The 23,084-nt window shown below is 45.9% G+C and overlaps 1 protein-coding gene across 3 annotated transcripts in view; it reads right to left on the bottom strand.

Annotated features, from left to right (window-relative positions):
• The window catches only part of ABCA1 (ATP binding cassette subfamily A member 1), a 147,304-nt gene that overhangs the window by 83,170 nt on the left and 41,050 nt on the right, over positions 1–23,084 (bottom strand). For all 3 annotated transcript variants that reach the window (XR_010148603.1, XM_001138040.6, XM_016961357.4), the window contains exons 4-5: positions 20,430–20,571; positions 19,042–19,160 (exon numbers count right to left, since the gene is read on the bottom strand). Coding sequence is in view for 2 of the 3 variants with exons in the window: in XM_001138040.6 (XP_001138040.1) it covers positions 19,042–19,160; positions 20,430–20,571 (261 nt within the window). In the remaining variant the exon portion in view is untranslated. The remainder of the gene's footprint in view (positions 1–19,041; positions 19,161–20,429; positions 20,572–23,084) is intronic.

The following is a 23,084-nucleotide window of genomic DNA, read 5'->3' as shown; positions in this document are numbered from 1 at the left end:
CAGTCCCCAGAGATTCTGAAATAGTGGGTCTAGAGTGCAGAGCCTACAAATCTACATTTGAATAAGCATCCCTTGCACTTTTAATGTTGGGGGAGGGAGGTGTGGAACCACAGTTTAAGGAACATTGTTTTACTTGCATGTTGTCTCCACCAGACTATGCCTATAGGATAGGGAATATGTGTTCTTAGTACCACCAATGCCCAGATCAGGCCTGGCACAGAATTACTGCCCAGTGAAGGGTAGCTGAATACTAAACACTAGGACATGGGATTAGGGCTGACAAGGTTCCAAAAGTATCTGAGTACCATCATAGGAGATTTCCTTTTAGCTGGTCAGGTCCAGGAAGAGCCCAGGGATGTCAGGACCATCCCCAGGCCACACCCCAAGAGTGAACAGGACTTCTAACCACTGGAACTGCCTTCCCAGGAACAGAAAGCGACATCCGGGGTCACTTTCTGTTCTTGGGAGAAACAGGAAGGAAGGTGTAAGCTGGTGGCTTCAGTTGAGGACTGGTGTGAAAAGGTAGACATTAATCACTGTACAACCATGGAAAAAGCACCACCCTGGGAGTCAGAAACCTGGGTTCTAAAGCCATTTATTTGTCGAGTCATTTCATGTAGTTGTTGTGCCTCCACTGCATTACCTATAAAATGAAGGGTCAAAAAAGGCCTCTGTGAAACCTCAACAGAAACGGAATACACGTATTAGCTAACCCTCACTGACTAGGTGGGCCATAGATTCCTCCCGAGCAGAGCCAGAGCAATACATCATATTGCACCAGGGAACTTCAAAACAGCTCCCTCCTTCCCAAGCATGGTGGCATTAGTGTGGGAGGGCGACCCAGGCCACCCCTGCAATGGGCCCAGGTCATCCTGCAACACTCTCCAGACCAGTAAGTGTGCTCAGCATGTTTATAAGACTTCTGTTATGTTAACAGGCTCTGAAGATGAGAACATCTGGATGTGATCAAGCTCCAACCTCCTATCAGTGAATCCCCCGGATGAGACATAAGAACCCAGAGGCTGATTAAACAGTCAACAACCCTTGGCTGTGCACGTGCATGGTGTGGTAGGTTCGCTGGGTTGGGAAGCAGCAGGGAGGGCCAAAGATCCTCCGCTACAAAGAACTTGCAGCCTGATCACGTGGATATCCACCCATGTAGGCTTAGACTCACACACTAGCACCAACCTGTGTGAAAACAGGAAGGCAACATGGTGTAGTATACTGGTTCTCAAACATGACTGCCGGTTAGACTCAGCTGGGGGCTTCACAAAAATCCCAAAGCCCAGGCCACACCATGGAGCAACTAATGAGAACTGCTAGGGTAAGACCCAGGCCTCAGAATTTAATAAAACCTGGCTGGGTGAGGTGGGCAGATCACTTGAGGTCAGGAGTTTGAGATCAGCCTGGTGAAACCCCGTCTCTACTAAACATATCAAAATTAGCTGAGTGTGGTGGTGGGTGCCTGTAATCCCAGCTACTTGGGAGGCTGAAGCAGGAGGATCACTTGAACCTGGGAGGCAGTGGTTGCACTGAGCAGAGATGGCACCATTGCACTCCAGCCTGGGTGACAGAGCGAGACTCTGTCTCCAAAAAAAAAAAAAAAAAAGAATTTAATAAAATTTTTCAGGTGATTGCAGCCAAGTCTGAGAAACAATGATGTGGGGGAAACATCAGGGTTTGGGACCAGAAAAACCTAAATTTGATACTGCACTCTCCTGTGAAATAGCTGTGTGACTGCGAGAAAGTGACTTTACCTCCCTGAGCACAAATTTTCTTACCAATTAAGTGAAGGTAATAGTATCCACATTTCAAAGATATGAAGATCAGAGATACTCATCATGGTAGGTGCTCAATATATGGTAATAATTTGTGATTACCAAAAAGATTTTTTCACTCAACTTTACCACTGTACAACAATGCCATTTATAGAAAAGATGGGGACACAGTCCCTGCCTTCGAGGAACTTTCAAGGCTGAAAGGGGAGATAAAGAGGCAAATCAATTCAAGAAGGCAGAAGGAAGGATAAGAAAGCCAAAAGGAGACAGTAAATGGAAGCACTGGCCCAAGATGAGGTTTATCTGTAAGTGCTTCATGGCGAGCAACCAGACTGGAGCCAAGTTCTGGAAAAGGACAGAGTCAAAAATCCCTAGAAGTGGCTGGAGAGGAAGGGGTAAGACCTCTCATGATGACAACGACCAGGACATTTTGTGGTCATAATGCTATGCACATAGTAGATTTTCAACAAATGAATGAACAAGCAGATAATTAGAGAAGAGATTTCTCAAAACCTCAGATCTGGGTAGTAGGAAGCGGAGAAAAAAGGAGGGGGTGAGGACAGAGTACAGTGGCTTTGTATCTGCTGGTCTCAGTCTTCTCCCCTATGTTGCTGGCAGGAAAATGGGTGGAAAGCCAAGAATATCAAGAAAGCCAGATGTCTGAAACATACCTTCTCCTCTTACCCCATCCTCATGACATGGCCCATGAGTCACCTCCTCCAGGAAGCCTGCCCTGGCCTTCCCATCCTCAAGCTGGGTTAGGTGGCCAGCCCTTTTTTGTGACTTTTTTTTTTTTTTTTTAAATACAGAGTTTCACCCTTTCACCCAGGCTGGAGTGAAGTGGCCCGCTCTTGGCTCACTGCAACTTCCAAAGCCCCAGGTTCAAGCAATTCTCCTGCCTCAGCCTCCCCAGTAGTTGGGATTACAGGCACCCGCCATCACGCCCAGCTATTTTTCCTTTTTGTATTTTCAGTAGAGTTGGGGTTTCATCATGTTGGCCAGGCTGGTCTTGAACTCCTGACCTCAGGTGATCCACTCGCCTTGGCCTCCCAAAGTGCTAGGATTAGAGGCATGAGCCACCACGCCTGGCGTTTTGTGACTCTTTTACTCTTTTGTGCCCAACATCCTATGTTTCCCACTAGTACCACACAGATCAAGCTGCAGTCACCCATGTAAATATCCTGCTCCCAGAAGAATAGAAATGCCTTGAGGGCCAGGGTTTTTAATTCCAAAGCCAGCAGTGCCTGGCACAGAGGAGGCACTCAGTAAATTGGATGAACGAATGAATAGATGGATGGATGAACTAATGAATGAATGAATACAAATGAGTGAATAAATTAATGACCTGATGTGATCTGGGGAATTGCCGATTGCAGAGAAGAAAATTCACCTTGCAGTGAGTTAGGGAAAAGATGAAGCAGGACATGAACTTGAAACAAACAAAGTAAAGAGGACACAAGAGTTCTCCTAAACCCACTCAGCCACGTCAGCCCAGATCAAGAGGAGAGTCAGGTGAGTGGCAGCTAGAAGCAGAGTGGGGAACAGGAGAGAGGAAGGCTGAGTTGATTAAATGATAAAATGGAGATGACAATGGCATCCACCTCATTGGACTGAGCTAGGTGTTATATGAGAAAATGTACCTGCAGACCTAGTATAATGCTGGGCACTGAGTAAGGTGCCCGGTAAAGGATGGCTAATATCATCATCATTTTCAGGAATGACTGATCTGAACAGATTCATGGCTAATTTAACCTTAAAGCATATTCAGAATAGACAAGACACAGAAGTGGCTTTGGCGGCTAAGTTGAGATGTTGAATTTGTGATCTAAGGTATGCACATGTGTGTATGTGTGTGCATATGTATGTGTGTATTATAATACATATTAGCCTGGCTGAGTTCCTAAGACAGAATTATTGAGTTCTTTCTGCTGATACTATCTATAAGGTAAAGGAAAGGTTGAAGCTGACTGATTTGTCTACTCATAGCTTTATGAAAGAATAAATAAATCTAGTATTTTACAGGGAATCACCAGGAATGATCGTATCCACCAGTCACTGCAAGGACGGATATAGGTGGAAGATGACCTAGACGAAAGACCAATCATTCCACACAAGACAGGGAATACTTCCTGAACAGGAGAGTCATTTAGCCACTTCACTTTGGCCAATGAGTTAATGCGGACCTGGATTTTATAATCAGTAAAATGTGTGGGTTGGAGAAGATGATCTCTGAGGTCTTCCTACCTGACACTGAAAGGAACACAGGGCAAAACAAAATCAGCACTGGATACAGCATCACAGGGTCTGAATTCAAGAGTCAGCTCTGCCATTTCCTGACTGTGTAATCATGAAGCTTACTTTCCCCCCTATTTAAATCTCCCTAAGCCTCAGTTTCCTTGGATATAAAATGGGGCTAATACAGCACTTTGGGAGGCCAAGACGGGTGGATCAACTGAGGTCGGGAGTTCGAGACCAGCCTGACCAACATGAAGAAACCCCGTCTCTACTAAAAATACAAAATTAGCCGGGTGTGGTGGCGCATGCCTGTAATCCCAGCTACTCAGGAAGCTGAGGCAGGAGAATTGCTTGGAGGCAGAGGTTGCAGTGAGCCAAGATCACGCCATTGCAATCCAGCCTGGGCAACAAGAGCGACACTCTGTCTCAAAAAACAAACAAACAAAAAAAATGGGGCTAATAACATTCACAGGTTGTTGTGCAAACCAAAGATCAAGAACGTGAACGTGCTCTTTCAGGGGAAAAAGCTGACTTGCTCCAAGTGTTCGCTCGGGTAACTGGAAGGTATGACCTCTGTCACAGGATGCGGAGCTGGGCTACTGCTGCCAGCAGAAGAGAAAGTCACTATCCAGCAGAAGGTCAAGAGGGCTCTCCCACCACAGTCTCTTCAATACAGACCAAAATACTTGACCTGCTGAGCTCAGCCTCCTTGGTTTTGCCTGGAGGAGCAAACAGTGACCTACCAATTAGCCAAGAGCTTCTGTAAAGTGGGGCAAAGGAAAGGAAAAAGAACAAAAAACAGGTGACATGTGTGTTTGTGGGCTGGAAGAAACGAGGCAGAACCCTCAGCTTCTTGCCACACATCTAGGCCTCTGGGACCAAGCCGGGGAACCAGCTGGGACCTCTGGGACCAAGCTGAGGAACACACTTGCACGTGCAGGCGGAGGGGTGTGACGTGGGGTGGGGGCGAGGTCCTGCTTTCCCGGCCATTCAGTGTTCCTTCAGTTCTCTGAGCATAGAGGACAAGGAAGGTGGGAGGAGGGAGGAGAGGGAAGAGAGGGGTGGAGGAGCTTAGGGGAGGCTGGGAAAGAAGGAGGGAAGGAGAGGAGGGAGAGCAGCTCAGGAAGGCGGAGGAGGAAAGCCCTTTGCTGAGCTGAGCTGAGCCAGACGGGGTTACTCTCGGTCAGTGTCCTCCAGTCCCCAGCTCAGGTTTCAAGATCTGTGTTCTCTTTTGCTCAACATGAAAAGGAACCAGAGCAATCAGCTGCTTTAGAAGTGGGTGGAGGAGGCAAATGAAAAAAAAGGAGAAGTAGGGAAAATCACATCAGCATCTCAGGCCCAGATGGTCTTCTTCAATGGACCCCTGGGGTGGGGGTGGGGTGGGGCCTCCCAGCCTGCTAGGAGCTGTCAACTGAGCAGGGCCTGGGAGGGGGAGACAAATTCTAACTCGTGGTTTTAATCAGCCTGAGCTTGTCCAGCCTTACAGATAAGACCTTGAAACACTTCTCTGTTATACAAGGGCTGGTAACAAATACACTCCAGTGTCTTTATGGTATTTTTTTGGTGTTTTGTTTTCCTGATGCTCTGCTGTCTTCTTGAAGAATAGATGATGCCTGCTTCACCAATGGCTGAGCACTCTCTGGGAAGACCTGGTTGTTGGGTGCTGAGGAGAAGGGGTGAGGCAGGGTGATGCAGCTGCTCCTTCAGGTGACTCCTTAGAGCAGGGGAGAGTAGGCCAGGGGTGTGTGGTGCACACAGCCTAAGGACACCCATGCTGTTCATCCCGGCCTGGGCTTTCCAACCCAGGAGACACTTCCTTCTCTACAGACAAGGCTCACCGAGGGATACCAAGACATACCTGAAAAAACTCAGTTCCAGAATTTTCCAGTTATGTGGCCTTGGGAAAGTCAGTTAGGCTCTCTGAGCCTCCATTTTTCTGTAAATGGAGGTCTAGCTTCCTACACGTGTGGGTTATCACTAATGACACTAAGTGTGTTAAGTACTCTGAATGCTGACTCACACATACTCCTTGAGAAAATACAAGCTGAAAATTAAACATGTTCAAAATAAATGTGGATAAAGTCATAGATGACAATCTGTGAAGAATTCCCAAGAGAAACCAGGATATTTAGGCTTATGCTCCCTGAACCTTCCAAGGCATTAGGAAGCAAGCCAGAGTCTTCTCTTTCAACCAATGGGAATACCATAACTTTAGGAACCACACATTCCTTCTAGTATTTTACAAATAATATAAACTTGTATTAGTTCAACAAACTTCTGAATGGCTACAGTACCCAAAATACTAGTGTTGTGGTTCAAAGGGATAATATTTTTCTCAGTGCTCCTTGAAGGCAGGAGCTAGCCTATAACAAAAGAGGCGCTGTGTAACAAAATCCCTGCCCTTGCATTCTAAGAGGAGATGGCCAGAGGGTCGGGTGAGCAGAGGGGTGAGCCTCCAACCCTCTCTGCCACTCCAGAATCAGTCAGCACTGGAATCAGGGGTGGAACGAGACATTACTCATCTTCCCCCAGATTACTTTGCTAGTAAGGCAATAGCACACCTGTTATGATTTGAACGTGTCCCCCCTCAAAGTTCATACATTGAAACTTCATCACCAATGTGACAGTATTAAGAGGCAGGGCCTTTAAGGGGTGATTAAGTTATGTGAGCAGTGCCCTCACCAATAGCATTAGGGCCCCTCACAGATACCATGAATTTCATGTGCGTCTGTGTGAAGAGACCACCAAACAGGCTTTGTGTGAGCAATAAAGCTGCTTTTTTCACCTGGCTGCAGGTGGGCTGAGTCCGAAAAGAGAGTCAGCGAAGGGAGATAGGGGTGGGGCCGTTTTATAGGATTTGGGAAGGTAATGGAAAATTACAGTCAAAGGGGGTTGTTCTCTGGTGGGCAGGGGCAGGGAGTCACAAGGTGCTCAGTGGGGGAGCTTCTGAGCCAGGAGAAGGAAATTCACAGGGTTAATCACTCAGTTAAGGTGGGGCAGGAACAAATCATAATGGTGGAAGGTCATCAGTTAAGGCGAGGCAGGGCCTTTTCACTTCTTTTGTGATTCTTCAGTTACTTCAGGCCATCTGGGCGTATCTGTGCAAGTCACAGGGGATGCGATGGCTTGGCTTGGGCTTAGAGGCCTGACAATGAGGACCCCTATAAAAGGGCTTGAGGGAGAGGCTTCAGTCCCTTCTCCTAGTTGAGGAAATGGCGTTTGTCCCCTCCTAAGGATGCAGCAACAAGGCACCATCTTAGAAGCAGAGAGCAGCCCTCACCAGACACCAAACCTGCCAACACCTTGATTTTGGATTTCCCAGCCTCCAGAACTGTGAGAAGTAAATTTCTATTGTGTATAAACTACTCAGTCTCGAGAATTTTCTTCTAGCAGCACAAACAGAATAAGACAATACCCATGTCTTACTGAGAAGAGGGAAGGTGGGAGAAGTTACTGGAAGTCCCTAGAATGAGGGTTGAAGACCCTGAATGGTAACAAGTCCCCCAAAGAGCCAGTGCAGCCCCAGAGGGAAAGGATGTCCTGGTCACACTGGCCAGGGCGTGGAAGGGCACAGTCAGCCTGGCTTTGAAGCTCAGAAGGAAATGGAAGATAACACTAAGACATAACATTGACCCAAATGAATTTTGGACCTGAACAGAATGAGAAGAAGAAACAAAGAACCAACATCAGAAAAAGCAAGAAGATAGCTGAGATGAAAACTCTACCTGAAGACCAGAGAGGCAGAAAAATGAGAGAGGACAGCTGGAAGACAAAAGGAGTGAAAAGAAGGTAAGAGATAGGAAGTATGAAGAAACAGAGTCCAGAAACAGGAAAGACTACATCAAACAGAAGGGGAAGAGAGAAAAAGAAAAGAGAGTTTGAGGCATTCAGTTCCCAAGGATGAGCTGGTCTCTCACTGAAAAAAGGGACCAGACACTTCAAACACCACACAACATGGGACTAGAATCAGCCTGCAGGGCCCTGAGAAGTCCAGGCACAAAAAGAATGGAAAAAGATGAGTTTACAAGTTAGGGATGAGATTCTTCCTAAGGCTGGTCTAGGGAAGAATTAACATACACAATGTATAAATAGTTTAATTTTTTTCTAACTTTTAAAATTAACAAAATTTATTAAGGGACATAGTAGTGCTTTGTGGGCACAGAAAAGTGACTCATATTTACCAAGCATTAGGCACACTATTAGCATTATTTTCCAGAATCTTTAAGAACAGCCTATAAAGAAAGGTATTATTATTCCCATTTTTCAAATGAGGAAACAGATCTGGAGAATATCTTGCTCAGGGTCATAGAACAAACAAGTGGTAAATTTGAACCCAAACAGCTTTGACTGCAAAGCTTTGGTTCTTTCCACTATATCAGCAATTTAATGAGATGTTTTAAAAATGCTTCATCATGATATTGGCCTCAAAAGCTGGGGATGGCACCTATGCTTCCTAATGTTGGAATAAGCAACATGGCAGCATAGTGTGGGGAGAAAATGCTAAGCCTGGGAGTCAGAACCTGATTCAACGTACAACTTTACTCGTTAATCTTGGGCAACAGACATTACCCTTTTGAGCCTCGGTTTCCTCATCAATGAAATGGAGATAATAATACCAATTTGCCCCTGCTAGTGCTGTTTGAAGCCTTCAATGTAATAATATATGAAAAATGTAAAATGGTATCATTATCCGGTGCAACTTAGTCTGTTGAATAGTGTCGCACTGAGATTGCCTTTTGGTGCCTCAATGCAACAGTGACAAGAGGACCAGAAATGGGAAAGCTTTCAATGAGAAACAAACCGGACTCCCAAATTGCTCTTTGCCACCCACAGAATAAATAAACCTTATGCTGGAAAAGCAGGAGACACGCAACACTGTTCTTGATGTTAACAATTCAAAACTTTTTAAAGGCAGTCTGTTATTTGTGGGGATACACGCTATTCTGTAATCGAACGCAATTGTGTTTTCTATTCTTGTCTGAGTAAAGCTGACCTTTGATTTGATTTAGTTCAAGTAATATTTCAACATTGCAGTGGAGCGTTGCTCTCTATTCCCACCTGCTTACAGCCCAGCTGGGCCCAGGCCCTTGCCCTGGATGGAAATCAAAGACCTGGTTTCTGAGATGCAGCCTGGCTTTGACAGGTCTGGGAAAACTCATGGTAGTGGAAAGGTTTCCAAATATAAAATTCTAAGGCCTCAAATCAAAACTTTTGACAAGTGCATACATACAGAACGTGAATTGCAATCACCTAAAGATTTCAAAGAATTTCCATTTTGATGATATAATGTTGACACATGTATCACCAGATCTCCCAATAAGATGACACACTGGGGTTCCACAAGGACAGAAAATATAGTCTGAGGCTATAACCTCAACTTTAGCGGCTGCCTGAATGGGTGAGGGGGTTCAGACAGAAAATGAGAAGTGGCTGTGAGTCACAGGATGTTCTTTCTAGATGGGCCTTGGGAAACATTCCATCGGTGCCTGAAGCCAGGAAGTGGAGTGAATCTGGCATTTCTTTCAGAAGCCCTCTTGTCTCCTTTCTCATCCCAGCCAGCCCATGCCCCATGTCCTGTGACTTTAGGGAAGCTTCTGGCTATCCAGAGCTGCTCTCTTTAGGATATAACAACAACAGAGCATGAGAAACTGGAATTCTGGTCCTATTACTGCCCCTTGCCAGCTGTGCTTTCTTAGGCAAGTTACTTGGCCTCTCTGAACTTCAGCTCCTTCATGTGTGTATACCCTACATTTTATGATGATTGTAAAAATGCAGTGAGCTTAAGAACAAGCCTGGTACCTATGCTGGGCCAGGCACTGTACTAAGTGCTTCCCCTTATTCGTCCATTAATTTGCCACAATAGTCCTGAGGGAGGTACTATTGTTATTCCATTTGAGGAAACTGAGGCACAGAGATGTATGGAATTATCCAAGGTTACACAGCTGATAAGCATCAAGCCAAGATTTGAACCTAGGCCATCTGGCTGCCAAGTCTGTTCTCTTAACACGAAGGTATATTTCCCAAGGAATATTTACAAGATGTTAATTTTCTACCCACTTCCCTCAACTCCCTGCCACAGCCAACTATCTTACCATGTCACCAAAGCCGCCCTGCTCCCTGGAGCTCACGTCTTTGATTTTCAAAAATCAAACCAGAATCAAAGGTCCACCCCACTGAGTCCTTAGTACTATCAGTAAATCTGACAGCCAGAGAGGCATGACCCTTTTCCCTAAGTAAAATCCAGTATAACCCTGGGGACTAATTTCCAAAAAGATTAGTCAGAGCCATATCAGAAAGGCCAAACAGGCTGGGCATGGTGGCTCACACCTGTAATCCCAGTACTTTGGGAGGCCAACGCACCTGAAGTCAAGAGTTCAACATGGCAAACACGGTCAGGAGTTCAAAGATGGTCAGGAGTTCAATTGGCCAACATGGCAAAACCCCGTCTCTACTAAAAAATACAAAAATTAGCCAGGCATGGTGGTAAGTGCCTGTAATCCCAGCTATTCGGGAGGCTGAGGCAGGAAGAATTGCTTGAACCCAGGAAGCAGAGGTTGCAGTGAGCCAAGATCGTGCCACTCCACTCACTCCAGCCTGGGCAACAGAGTAAGACTCCGTCTCAAAAAAAAAACAAAAACAAAAACAAAAAAAAAACAGGGCCGGGCGCAGTGGCTCATGCCTGTAATCTCAACACTTTGGGAGGCTGAGGCAGGTGGATCACGAGGTCAGGAGTTCGAGACCAGCCTGACCAACATGGTAAAACCCCATCTCTACTGAAAATACAAAAATTAGCAGGGCGGCCAGCCGCCCCATCCGGGAGGGAGGTGGTGGGCAGCCCCCGCCCGGCCAGCCGCCCCGTCCAGGAGGGAGGTGGGGGGCAGCCCCCACCCGGCCAGCCGCCCCGTCTGGGAGGTGGGGGGCGCCTCTGCCCGGCCGCCCCTTCTGGGAAGTGAGGACCCGGCCGCCGCCCCGTCTGGGAGGTGTACCCAGCAGCTCATTGAGAATGGGCCATGATGACGATGGCAGTTTTGTCGAATAGAAAAGGGGGAAATGTGGGGAAAAGATAGAGAAATCAGATTGTTGCTGTGTCTGTGTAGAAAGAAGTAGACATAGGAGATTCCATTTTGTTCTGTACTAAGAAAAATTCTTCTGCCTTGAAAAAAAATAAATAAATAAAAATAAAAAAATTAGCAGGGTGTTGTGGCACGCGCCTGTAATCCCAGCTTCTCAGGAGGCTGAGGCAGGACAATCGCTTGAATCCAGGAGGTGGTGGTTGCAGTGAGCCGAGATCACACCACTGCACTCCATGCACTCCATCCTGGGCAACAGAGTGAGACTCGATCTCAAAAAAAAAAAAAAAAAAAGAAAGGCCTAACAAGCCAGATTCATGCCATGAACATAAGGGAAGTGGCAGCTGAGCCACTGACTCCACACAAAAGTGCAGCTGAAGGGAGAGAGAAACTCCATACTCAGTCAGGATGGCAGGCTGCTGCCCCGGATCTCTCTGCCAGTCCTGTCCCTTTCCGCCCCTTGACCTCAACAAGGTGATATGTCCTCCAAAGGGTTCATCTCCAGCCCAGTGACAAAATGCCCAAAGATATTTCTTATCTTTTCCTGGCAAAATCCTTATAAGCTTCAGAGAGCTCCACATCCTTAAAAAAAAAAAGGTATTTCAGAATCCCCCAAGTCAGGAGCCAAAGTAGGCCAGTTGCAGCCCTAGTCCTCACTGGAGAAGGCAAGATAAGGAACTCCAGGCCATGGCAGAGAACCATGTAGGCTGTGCACTATTCAACTCAAATCATCACAGTTCTCATGGACAGTGCCATTCACATGGACCGCGGTGTGTATGTACTCCCAGAAACGTGTGACTTGTCAGCCCTAGGAACAGCGTGAAAGCCATCCCTACCCGTTCTAGGCATATTCAGCAGGTCTAGAAAATGATCTTTGCGGTCCCACAAAACACTTAGTGGGCTTCTAGAGTTAAAAGGTACTGGTGTGGCCATAACTTTGGACAGGGCAAGACACCTGCAGAGCTAAGATCTTGCTTGACTCAGAAGTTGCTGAGTTCCATGTACAGTAGAGAGAGGCTACCTGGCTTCCAGCCACACCACAGAATCCACAGCCCTGCCCACACCACTTGGGTCATGCCAGCTAAAAAAAGATGGAGAACTTCCCCAGATGCCCCACAAGTCTAGGAATTGTTTCCAGACCAGCATAAGCAATGGCAAGGCTGAGGGATTGGCTATGCGGGATGTAGCAGTGGACAAGAGCCTCGCTAAGTGTGGAAACGGGGAACAGAGGGAAGCTGGGGAACTTCTCAGAGGGGATGTGAGGACGCCCTATCCCGGGAAGGCAAGAGGCTTCAGCTCCAGCATATGCACTTCCCAACTATGAGCCAAGTAGGACGTCCCAACCACTGCAAGGAGGTACCTGCTCAAGAGGGGACTGTGTCCACAGTGCAACCTGGAGTTGAATGAGAGTCTGTAGTCCAGATTTCAGAATATAGGAGAGGAGCAGGCCTTGGGACCAAGTGGATGCCTGAGCGGAAATGTTCAGTAGGAAGCAGGCTAATGAACCCATTAGGTATCACTAAGCAATACATTTTAAGTAGCTGAAAAGGAAATACACAGTAAAAATAAGACAGCAAAGGGTCACCTCCTTCTCCCACCCAGTCATGATTCTCAGCAGCAACAACCCCATCAGAAAGGCCTTAGCTTGGGCCAGTCTGCTTCTCAGCCCACCTAAGAATGCCAGATTCACCAGAGAGGGGGCACAGCGATGGCAGGTGGCTTGGAGTGGGGAGTGAGGATGACTCCAGGGCAAGGAAGGAAGCTTTGGAAGGGGAGCAGTGCTTCTTGCCCCACCATGCCCTGGCAGGAGCAGATGCAGGTGGGGGCCTGAGGCTGACACAAGTTGGTAGGGGGCTCTCTTTTTAAAACAAAATAGTATTTTTTAAAAATCTTACTTTTGCAAACCTTACAAAAACATACCACTGTGTAAACATATTGCTAAGACCCCCAGAGAGGACCTTGAAAGGAGCTATGAAAAATAAAGTAAATATTTTTAGCTTCCCAGTAAATCTACTTCAGGCCTCTGGGTTCATGGCTGCCCTTCCAGAAAGCTCTGGGAGGCAATTTTGTGAAAGAAAGAAGGCCAAGACTTTTTGAAGAACTTCTGTCATCATTATTATTCGTAGGCTCTGTTGACCTGGGTTAACACAAGGGAATAAACTATATAAAACAATTTTTTAAAGCACTTTTACTTGACCCTCACAATACCCTGTGAAGTACAGGTATTTTATTTTCTCCCACCTTCATTCCACAAAGATTCACTAAGGGCTCACCATGCACCCACTACTGTGCTGGGGCTTAGGATGGAACCATGAGCAAGGCGCCCACCTTGCCCTCAAGCGGCTATAGTCTAGCGGACAGCCCACATCCTTGGGTAGTCCCAGGTGATCCCCCATCCAAGTACTGACCAAGTTTCTGGGCTGAAGCATTTTCTGGTTGTTTCACCAAAGAAAGTTCCAATTTCAAGGCAAAGAAACTTAAGGCCCAGAGAGGCCGAACAAGTGGCAAAGGCCAAACAGTCAGCCAGGAACAGAAGGGGAAGCAAAGCAACTCGAATTTATTATGTGTCAACTGTGGGCTATGAGCTTCACTATCAGTCATCCACAGATATCATCTAATTTAATGCTCAGTGACCCTCAGGGCAGCTAATCTTCAGGTAAATTCTGGGCCAGAAAGAATCAACACATGCCCAAAGTTCACACTTCATGAGGGATGCAGCATGGATTTCTTCCCAAAATGAATCTTAATACAAAACCCCACACTCACTCTTATACCAATGTTTTCCAGTCTTCAATCATTTACAAACTACTCTCACAAGTTTTACCATATTCACAGAAAATGTTTCTTTTGAATTAACTTTAATTATATTTTTCCTGTTGAACATCCTCCTAAGCAATAATTTCCATGAAATTGCAATTTGATGTGGGTTAAAATTAAAATGTAACATCCACGTACTGCCTAGAATCATCCCAGATACCACAAAAAACTCACCCAGAGAAACACTTATCTCTGCCAGTCTGCACCTCACAGAGACAAAATACAGACATGTCACTTTCCCTAGGGTTTCTGAGGATTTATCCAATTTTTACATCTGAGTTGCAGTCACCATAGGTATTTAAGATAAATGAATGCTTCTCACACTGCCTTGCAAACATTGATTAATTTAGCCACCACTCAACTTCTGTGCCTGTACTCTGGTTTAGGAAGAAAATAATAAAATGTCTAAAAAGTTCCAGTGACGAGAAGAGTGGGTGAGGCACCCTGTAAGACTTCCTCCTTGGATTTCTTATTAGGATGATTTCAAGGATAATTAAAAGATTTGTTCACGGCTTAATTCCTGAAATGGGAGATCTTCCCAGTTGAAAGATTATTAAAACAGCACAATAGAGCACTGTAGAAGGAGAACTGCCTGGAGCAGCAGGGGGGTTTAGCCGTGATTTATTCCCAGAATATCCCTTCTGTGGTTGTGTAGACTTGGGACAGTCACTTCCCCCTTCTGGGTCAGATTCTTCTCTAGAATAGAAATTCCATATGGAGAGGGGCCATATTTGTTTTGGACACCTCTGTGTCTCGGCACTTAGAACAGTGATTCGCATATAGGAGACGCTCAATATATAAGGGTTGAATGACTGAATCAACTAATTTATCTATAAATGAACTAACTGGTCTCTAAGGTCTCTTCCAATAAGTGGAAATAAAATGATGCTCTAGCCAAGGAAATCATGAGAGTATCTGAGTAGAGATCCCCATATCTACAAATCACCTGTGGATAGTCCAGCGAATTTAGCAGATGCAAGCTGAAGGGAAGAACAAGATAAACTTCCCAACTGGATCACAGAAGCAGGAGCCCAGTGGCCCAGCACTGATTACAATATAGGCCTGAGTGGTAGTGTCTACAGAATCAAGAATCACTTGAACCCAGGAGGCAGAGGCTGCAGTGAGCCAAGATTGCGCCACTGCACTCCAGCCTGGTGACAGAGCGAGGCTCTGTCTTAAAAAAAAAAAAAAAAAAAAAAAAGAAAAGAAAAGAAAAAGGAAATTAGTGGTGTTTTAAGGCAGTCTCCTCCACTAAGATCAGAAAGTCTGCTTGACAACTTACCCCCATCAGCCAGTCTATTTCAACTGCTGCATAAATTGCAAGGCAGAAGAACAAGGCCAGGTGCTCAGAAATGCATCACTGTCTTAGACGAATACTGGCTCTCATTTATTGGGAATCTACTATGTGCCAGATACTACATTAGGTTTTATAGTTTAAATTTCAAGTTAGCTGCTATTTTATAGTTGAGGAAAAAAGGGTCTACAGGGGTGGTTAGTCTCCACTGGACTGATCCAAGCTTCAAGTCTTTGTCCCACAGTTATCGATGACTTGAATGAGGCCAAAGAGAGTTGTTTATCACACCTCTAGATGACGAGAAAGGAGTAGCAGATATAATACATGGCAAAACCAGAATCTAAAATGGTTTTGGGAGGATAGGATGGCATAGGGAATCTAAACACGTAAAACAGAAAAAAAGACATTTTTCCCTTTAGTTCAAAAAGCCAACAATACAACAAAGAAATGGAGAACACGTAACTTGCAATTCTGCCTATTTAAAATAATCACAATTTTGTTTGAGTGCACATGGAATATGAGTCAACAAGGTGACGTGAATGCCAAAATGCCTAATGCAATCTCAGACTGCATTAACGGAAATGTAGCACTCAGAACGAGGGAGGCAAAAATCCCTTCCTCCTCTGTGCCAGAATACTTTCATAATTTCCAGTAAACTTCAAGAAGCACACAGACATACTGAAACACAACCAGAGGAGAGGCAGAAATGGGGAGGAAAAACATTCCATAAGAGGAAAGGAGGCCATTTCGCCTAAAAAATCATGGACTTTGGGAAAACAGGGAAAGAAAAACATGAGAGCTGTCTTCGACTATTTCAAGGAAAATAGAATTAGACTTGTTCTCTAGAAAGCATAACAGGGTGGTGAATATTTTCTAACAATTAGAGCTGTCAACACCCAGAATGAGCTACTTAGTGAGCGGTAGGTCCCCGCCCTGGGAAGGTGGGTGTGTGGTAAAGGAGGTGAATGAGGACAAAGCTCCAAACCAGATCAGCTTCAAGGATCCTCCCAGGCCTGGGAGAGACAGCACAGGAGGGCCAAGCTCATCATGCTGTGATGGGGTGTCAGTGCTGATAAACACAGGTCTCTAAGTGGGGATCCATACTGACATATGCCAGTCTCAGCTTCTCTCCGAAATTGACAGAGTGCTATCGGCAATCAGCAAAAAGTTGGCCAGGTGCAGTGGCTCATGCCTGTAATCCCAGCCCTTTGGGAGGCTAAGGCAGGAGGATCACTTGAGCCCAGGAATTCGAGGCTGCAGTGAGCTCAGTGAGCTCTAAGTGCACCACTGCACTCTAGCCTGGGTAACAGAAAGAGACCCTGTCTCTAAAAAAAAAAACTAAAAACAAAAATAAATTTAAACAAATAAATAAAATAAGTAAATAAAAACAAAATCAGTAAAAAGTTACTGATTTCCTGTAGGAAAAGGCAGTGTTTCTGTGCATTTCCCCCTATACTGAAGCCTGTTTTGTGCTGCAAGACAAGCAAAGAAAGAAAGAATTTAAGAAACAGCTGCAAGGCAGAAAAGGGGACATACTGCGTGAACAGAGAGATGTAAAACAAGCACCGACATAATAATACACTCAAAATCTAAGGGACCTTCTCTCCTCAGGGCTGTGCACACAACTGTAGGGTTTTTAGACACAGATTTGGCTTCTTCACCACTTAACTCATGTCTCCAGTTTCTCAAAGAAGGCCAGGCATGGTGGCTCATGCCTGTAATCCCAGCACTTTGGGAGGCCTAGGCGGGCAGATCACGAGGTTAGGAGATCGAGACCATCCTGGCCAACACGGTGAAATCTCATCTCTACTAAAAATACAAAAATTAGTTGGGCATGGTGGCGCATGCCTATAGTCCCAGCTACTCAGGAGGCTGAGGCAGGAGAATCGCTTGAACCCAGGAGGCAGAGGCTGCAGTGAGCCAAGATTGCGCCACTGCACTCCAGCCTGGTGACAGAGCGAGGCTCTGTCTTAAAAAAAAAGAAAAGAAAAAGGAAATTAGTGGTGTTTTAAGGCAGTCTCCTCCACTAAGATCAGAAAGTCTGCTTGACAACTTACCCCCATCAGCCAGTCTATTTCAACTGCTGCATAAATTGCAAGGCAGAAGAACAAGGCCAGGTGCTCAGAAATGCATCACTGTCTTAGAAAGAATACTGGCTCTCATTTATTGGGAATCTACTACGTGCCAGATACTACATTAGGTTTTATGGTTTACATTTCAAGTTAGCTGCTATTTTATAGTTGAGGAAATTAAGGCTGAGGGGTTAAATGGCTTGGTTGAGATGTCACCACTCCAAAAAAATCATAATTCATATTCACTAAGTGCTTCCTATGTGCCAAATACTGTTTTTAAGCAATTACATGTTTTATCTCATTAACAGGTAAGAAGAGGTGGCTGAAAGGGTGCTAACTAACCTATTCACAAAGTCATGCAGCCACAGGGTAATGTATGCTAGCACTTTCCTCTGCACCACGCTGTCTCTTGCTACAGAGGTAAAGGAAATATCCCCAGCTGTGCCTCTGGTCAATCAGCAGGGGCTCTCCAGTAAATAAGGAAGGACTGAGGCTTTGATCAGGGGTTGTTGCTGCCTTTCTGTCTCCTGCACCAGAAGAAACATCCATGTGCAGGACCAGGACCTGCAGGTCAAGGAAACAGCATCTCGATGGCCTGGCTGCACAGCCAGGAGTTGTCTAAGTGGACACTCCAAGCACAGCCATACCTCTCTCTGCTGTGAAGCAGCACCTCCTCCATGCCACCCCTAAGACAGCTTTGCTTCCCTTTGTCATCAGGTCCCACATTGCCCATTGCCTCTTTTACTGCCCAAGGAAAGCACAGTTCTGTAGCCTTAAAAAAAAAAAAAAAAAACCTCAAATCTGAGTCTGGTTTAAACTCTAGAACTTTATCATTTCTTCTTTTGCCAAATAGAAAACAAACTGGTAGGCCTTTCAGCAAAGGCCAGCCAACTCCATCCCTCCCTAAACGCCAAACGGAATAAAAAGCACTTCCCTGGAGCAGTGGCAGCCATTGGTCCATGATGGGGAGGAGTAATTTATCACTGACATTGTTTAGAACCACCGGCGCATGATAATAATAAAATGCAGACCAGCTTTTATCGGCTTCATTATTGCTTCTACATTCTCTACAGACCATGCACATGCCATTACTGGCTGCACTCAGCCAGCTGCTCCCACCAGCCTCTGTCCCCTTGCCAGGCCACTGCCTGGAAGGCTGCTCTGATGCTATGGCAGCCAATGCCTCAGTCAGCAAATGCCCACTCCCCATATACCTCCTGGGTGGCACACAAGAAATTGCCTGGATACTTACCAGATCAGAGGTAAAGATTTCACTTTTTAAAGACAACAAGTTCAAGTGCCCATCAGACTAATTGAAATGATTAGGGGAAAATGAATTGCATTCTCTTTTTAGAAAGAAGTGCTTAACTTTCACTTATCCATATCAACTTACAACTGTAATTGCTCTTATATGCACAGAAATACTCTGTCTATAAATCCATTCACTGCAACCATATGGCCAACTCCAGAAAAAACGCAGTTGGCAGCAATCTGCACCCCTAGCTGTCCCTAAGGCCAAGTCTGTAATATTCTTCTCTGGGGACTTTTCTTCTGTCTTCCCAGAGAAGATTAGTACATCACTGTCTGTGGCAACCAGCTCCCCTAGTTTCTTCACCAATGCCTCCTGGAGAGGGGCCCCACAGGCCAGCCACCAAGGAGAAAAACCCCTTGGGGAAGATCTAATGGGAACAAGCCCCAGACACCTGGGCTACTCTCTTTCCCTGGTGCAGGTCAATTTCCAATTATAAACGGATGCAGAGAAGGTTTTTACTTACTTGAGCTGGACTTCTTGATCTGCTGTAATGTTCTCAGAACTTTGCGCATGTCCTTCATGCTGGTGTCTTTCTGGCTGTATAAAAGAAGCCTCCGAGCATCTGAGAACAGGCGAGACACACTGTAAAGGGTGCAAGAAAAGGCGAAAGGCTCTAGTTAGGCCAACTGCCTCTGCTGCTTTACAGAAGTGACTGCCAAGTACATACAACTCAGCCTGGCTCCCAGGTCCTCCACAGGCTGGCCCTAACCCACTGCCATGGCTCCCCACACCCAGCTCCATTCATCACCATGTTCCCTCCCCCACCCATCATCACTGCCCCAAATGCCTTTCTCCATTGGTCTACACACCCAAATCTTACCACCCTTCAAGGCCCGGCTCATCATGCATGTGCACACACATGCATGCACACACATGCCCCCAGGGCCAACTTATCCATGAGGCACAGTAGGCTCAGTGGCCTGGGCCTGGGATACTCTTAAGGGCATATTAGAATGTTTTAATTTATTTTAAAAGCAGAATTAAAAGTTAATACACTAAAAATGTATGAATAATCATGAATCTGGTCTGGATTGTATTCATCTTTATACCAATGCAGTCATGAAATATAATTTTTAATATTTGTGTATGGAAGGGGCCCATGGAGGCTACAAAGCCAGTCTAGGGTCCATGAACATGACAGTGTGGCCCTGCGTGCCGCAGCTGCAGCTTCCTCAGGATTGTCCTGAGCCACATCCCATAGTCCTTAGTCCGTCCTAACTCACATCACGGTCCTGTGCATTTGAAGAATCCTCAATGTCTCATTTGGGAGACACTTATGATGCCCATACTTATGTCCAGGCACTGAAGCCAGGAGCCAGGAATACAAAGGGAAGGGCCAGCATCCTGCTTTGCTCAGGGAGCTCACACTCAGGGGAGAAAGACCTGCAGACATTGTAGTCTGATGGGGCAGTGACAGAGGTGAGAGAGGTGATCTGATGCAGAGAAGACAGAACTCCCCTAGCCTTGGCTGTCAGCTTCTTATGGGCAAGGACCCTTCCAGCATGCATCTTTGTGCCAGCCCCTACCCTCTAGCTCCTAGAGCCAGCCCATTCAGATGCACGTCTGCTGAATGATATCATTAACAACATATAGTATATTCCAAAATAGCTAGCAGACAGGACTTGAAATGTTCACGACATACAGAAATGATAAATACTTGAGGTGATGGATACCCCAAATACCCCAAATTCTCCGAAATTCTCCCTTCCCTCATTCTGCAGACTCTATCACACAAGCATTTACAAAAACAACTTCACTTAAATCCAGCCATTCAAAATTCTCCAGAGGACAAGAAAGGAAGGAAAAGGATTAACTGACAAGTTTGGAAAGAAAACCTGATCTGATACTTACATGGATTTGTTAAAGTTTCCAACAACTCCGGGAGCCTCCCCAGGAGTCGGGTAACGGAAACAGGGGTTGTTGGCATTACAGATAATCCCCTGAACCCAAGGAAGTGTTCCTGCAGAGGGCATGGCTTTATTTGGAAAATGGCCTGTTGAAATCGAGGAGTAGAAAAACACAGGGAGAAACATTAATTCTCTGAAGCGATTTTGAGGCTCCATTTATACAATGCTTCATGCCAAGTCTGTCCGTCCCATTCCCCACATCCCAGAGACCTGTCTCTTCTGAATAAATCTGACTCTCAGGTGGAAACTTGGCCTCACATGCCATTCTTAATCTAGCGGACATCATCTGTAGAATGGGGTTCATGATACCAGCATTGGAGAAGTGATGAGAGGGGTCCTAAACAGAAAGTCCCTGGCGTCCTTAGTTCCTCTTTGACAGCCAGCCTCAGCTCTCAGACATAGAGGAGACTTGGGGATGCCCTAAGCCTATTTTTTCATACTCTAAAGAGGTAACTATGGTAAGACGAAGTGGGCCAGGCACGGTGGCTCGCGCCTGTAATCCCAGCACTTTGGGAGGCCAAGGTGGGCGGATCACCTGAGGTCAGGAGTTCAAGACCACCCTGGCCAACATGGTGAAACCCTGTCTCTACTAAGCATACAAAAATTCGATGGGCTTGGTGGCAGGCGCCTGTAATCCCAGGTACTCTGGAGGCTGAGGCAGGAGAATCGCTTGAACTCAGGAGGGGGAGGTTGCAGTGAGCCAAGATCACGCCATTTCACTCCAGCCTGGGCGACAAGAGCGAAACTCCATCTCAAAAAAATAAAAATCAATAAAATAAGATAAAGTGACTGACAAAGAACACTCGTGAAGTCAGCCAGCGTGACTGGGAGTAGAACCCCCATCTCCATGGTCCCAATCCAAGCCTGTTCCTCACACCTGCGGTTAGATTGGAATTTAGCTCATCTCAAACCCCTCTGGTACTCTCCTCAATCTGCCAAACATTTGTCAGTTTCACCTCCTCTGCCAGCTATAAAGCTCCTCAAGGGCACCTGAAAAACACACAGGCTTGGGGTCTGATGTCATCTGTGAAGCTTCGGGGGTTTTGTTGTTATTATTGTTGTTTTGTCACTAATTAAAACAATGAGGCCCCATGTACTAGGACATCCTCTTGCTCTCCTCTTTCTTTCTTACAATGAGCTTCTTACCAAAAGGATGATGGGACATATTTGGGCTTAGTCCTAGCATTCGGTCTGGCACAGTTTGGTTTGCGGCCGTAATACATGGATGCTGCTTATGAGGATCAAGATTAATAGGCCCTGGACGAGGGGCTCTTAACCCAAGGACCTGTTCAGGTATGGACAGAAAGGCCAGAGCTCCAGCTTCTATCATATTCTCAGGGCTATTTGTGACCCCAAAAGGGTTCACAGTTATCAAGAACCACAGCTCTAGGTGGTGAAGAACAAGTAGCTTCACAGGCTTTGGGGTCAAACCAATTGGAATTCACATCCAGTCCCTGCAGCTTGCTAAGCAGTGACTTTATTCAAGTCACTGACCCCACACCCTCAGTTTTCTCATCTATAAAATGGTGATAAAAGTACAATTAACTTCACAGAGCTGTGGTGAGCATCGCATGAGACCTTGCAGGCAAAGCATTTTTGCAGAGTGCCTGGTGTAGGACAGAGACTCAACAAATGAGCCTATGAGGATTTTCCAGGCACTGTGGGAGTGAATCTACCACAGCACTTACTCTGCTATTGCCCAGCAGGAACACTCCTTCCATCTCACAGCTACCACCTCCCTCCAAAGTGGGAACCTTGTTTTATTCATCTTTTTATTTTCAGGCAAATGGGCTGAGAAGTTAATCCAAAGTCAGGACTTGCTGCACTTTGCATTTCAATATAGGGTCTTTCTTTCTTTTCTATCCATACTCCAACCAGAGAGGCAACATCCAAAGCAAGGATGTGATAAGATCTGATCACTGTGGCCACCCTCTGCAGGGACTCTGGCCTATTGAACATTTACACAGTTAATCTCCCTATCTTCCTGTTAATAGTTCAAGGAAAACCAAACAAGGCCCCTTGCCTAAGTCAGCTGCTCTTCATTCAGGGAGATTTATGTAACCCAACCAAATACTCAAAGGACCAAAAGATTCTCCCCTTTCAATGCCAGGAGACACTGGCACTGCAGACAGACTGGCATAGGTGAAAAGCAGCACAGGGCAGTGATGGTGAAGGTATTTCAGGTTATCCCTTAGCAGGGGCGGCAAAGGCCCTTCCTTGTACGTTGTGCCCCATCCTATTTGCAAACAAAAGTAGGATCAGGACTAGGCAGTGGGTGTACAGGAAGACAAGTAAATAATATAATGGGCTCTCAGGACCCAGGGAAGTTTTTAAGACGTTGATAACTCTGGTTTGAACTGGGGAAGATTTACAGAGAATTTCACACCAGTCCTTTGTTCCTAGGGACAAGACACCTCTCCAAGATTCACCTTAACTTTTAACTCTGCTCTTCCAACTAGGTCCCTGGAGGGTGATGAGAAAAGAAGGTAAGGTTGCAAGAAGTGCATGGATATGGCCGGGCATGGTGGCTCATGCCTGTAATCCCAGCACTTTGGGAGGCTGAGGCGGGCGAATCACCTGAGGCCATGAGTTCGAGACC

This window comes from Pan troglodytes, chromosome 11, assembly GCF_028858775.2.
Source record: "Pan troglodytes isolate AG18354 chromosome 11, NHGRI_mPanTro3-v2.0_pri, whole genome shotgun sequence".
NCBI lineage: Eukaryota > Metazoa > Chordata > Mammalia > Primates > Hominidae > Pan > Pan troglodytes.
Note: the sequence above shows the minus strand (reverse complement) of the source record. Positions and strands in the feature narration are given on the sequence as shown.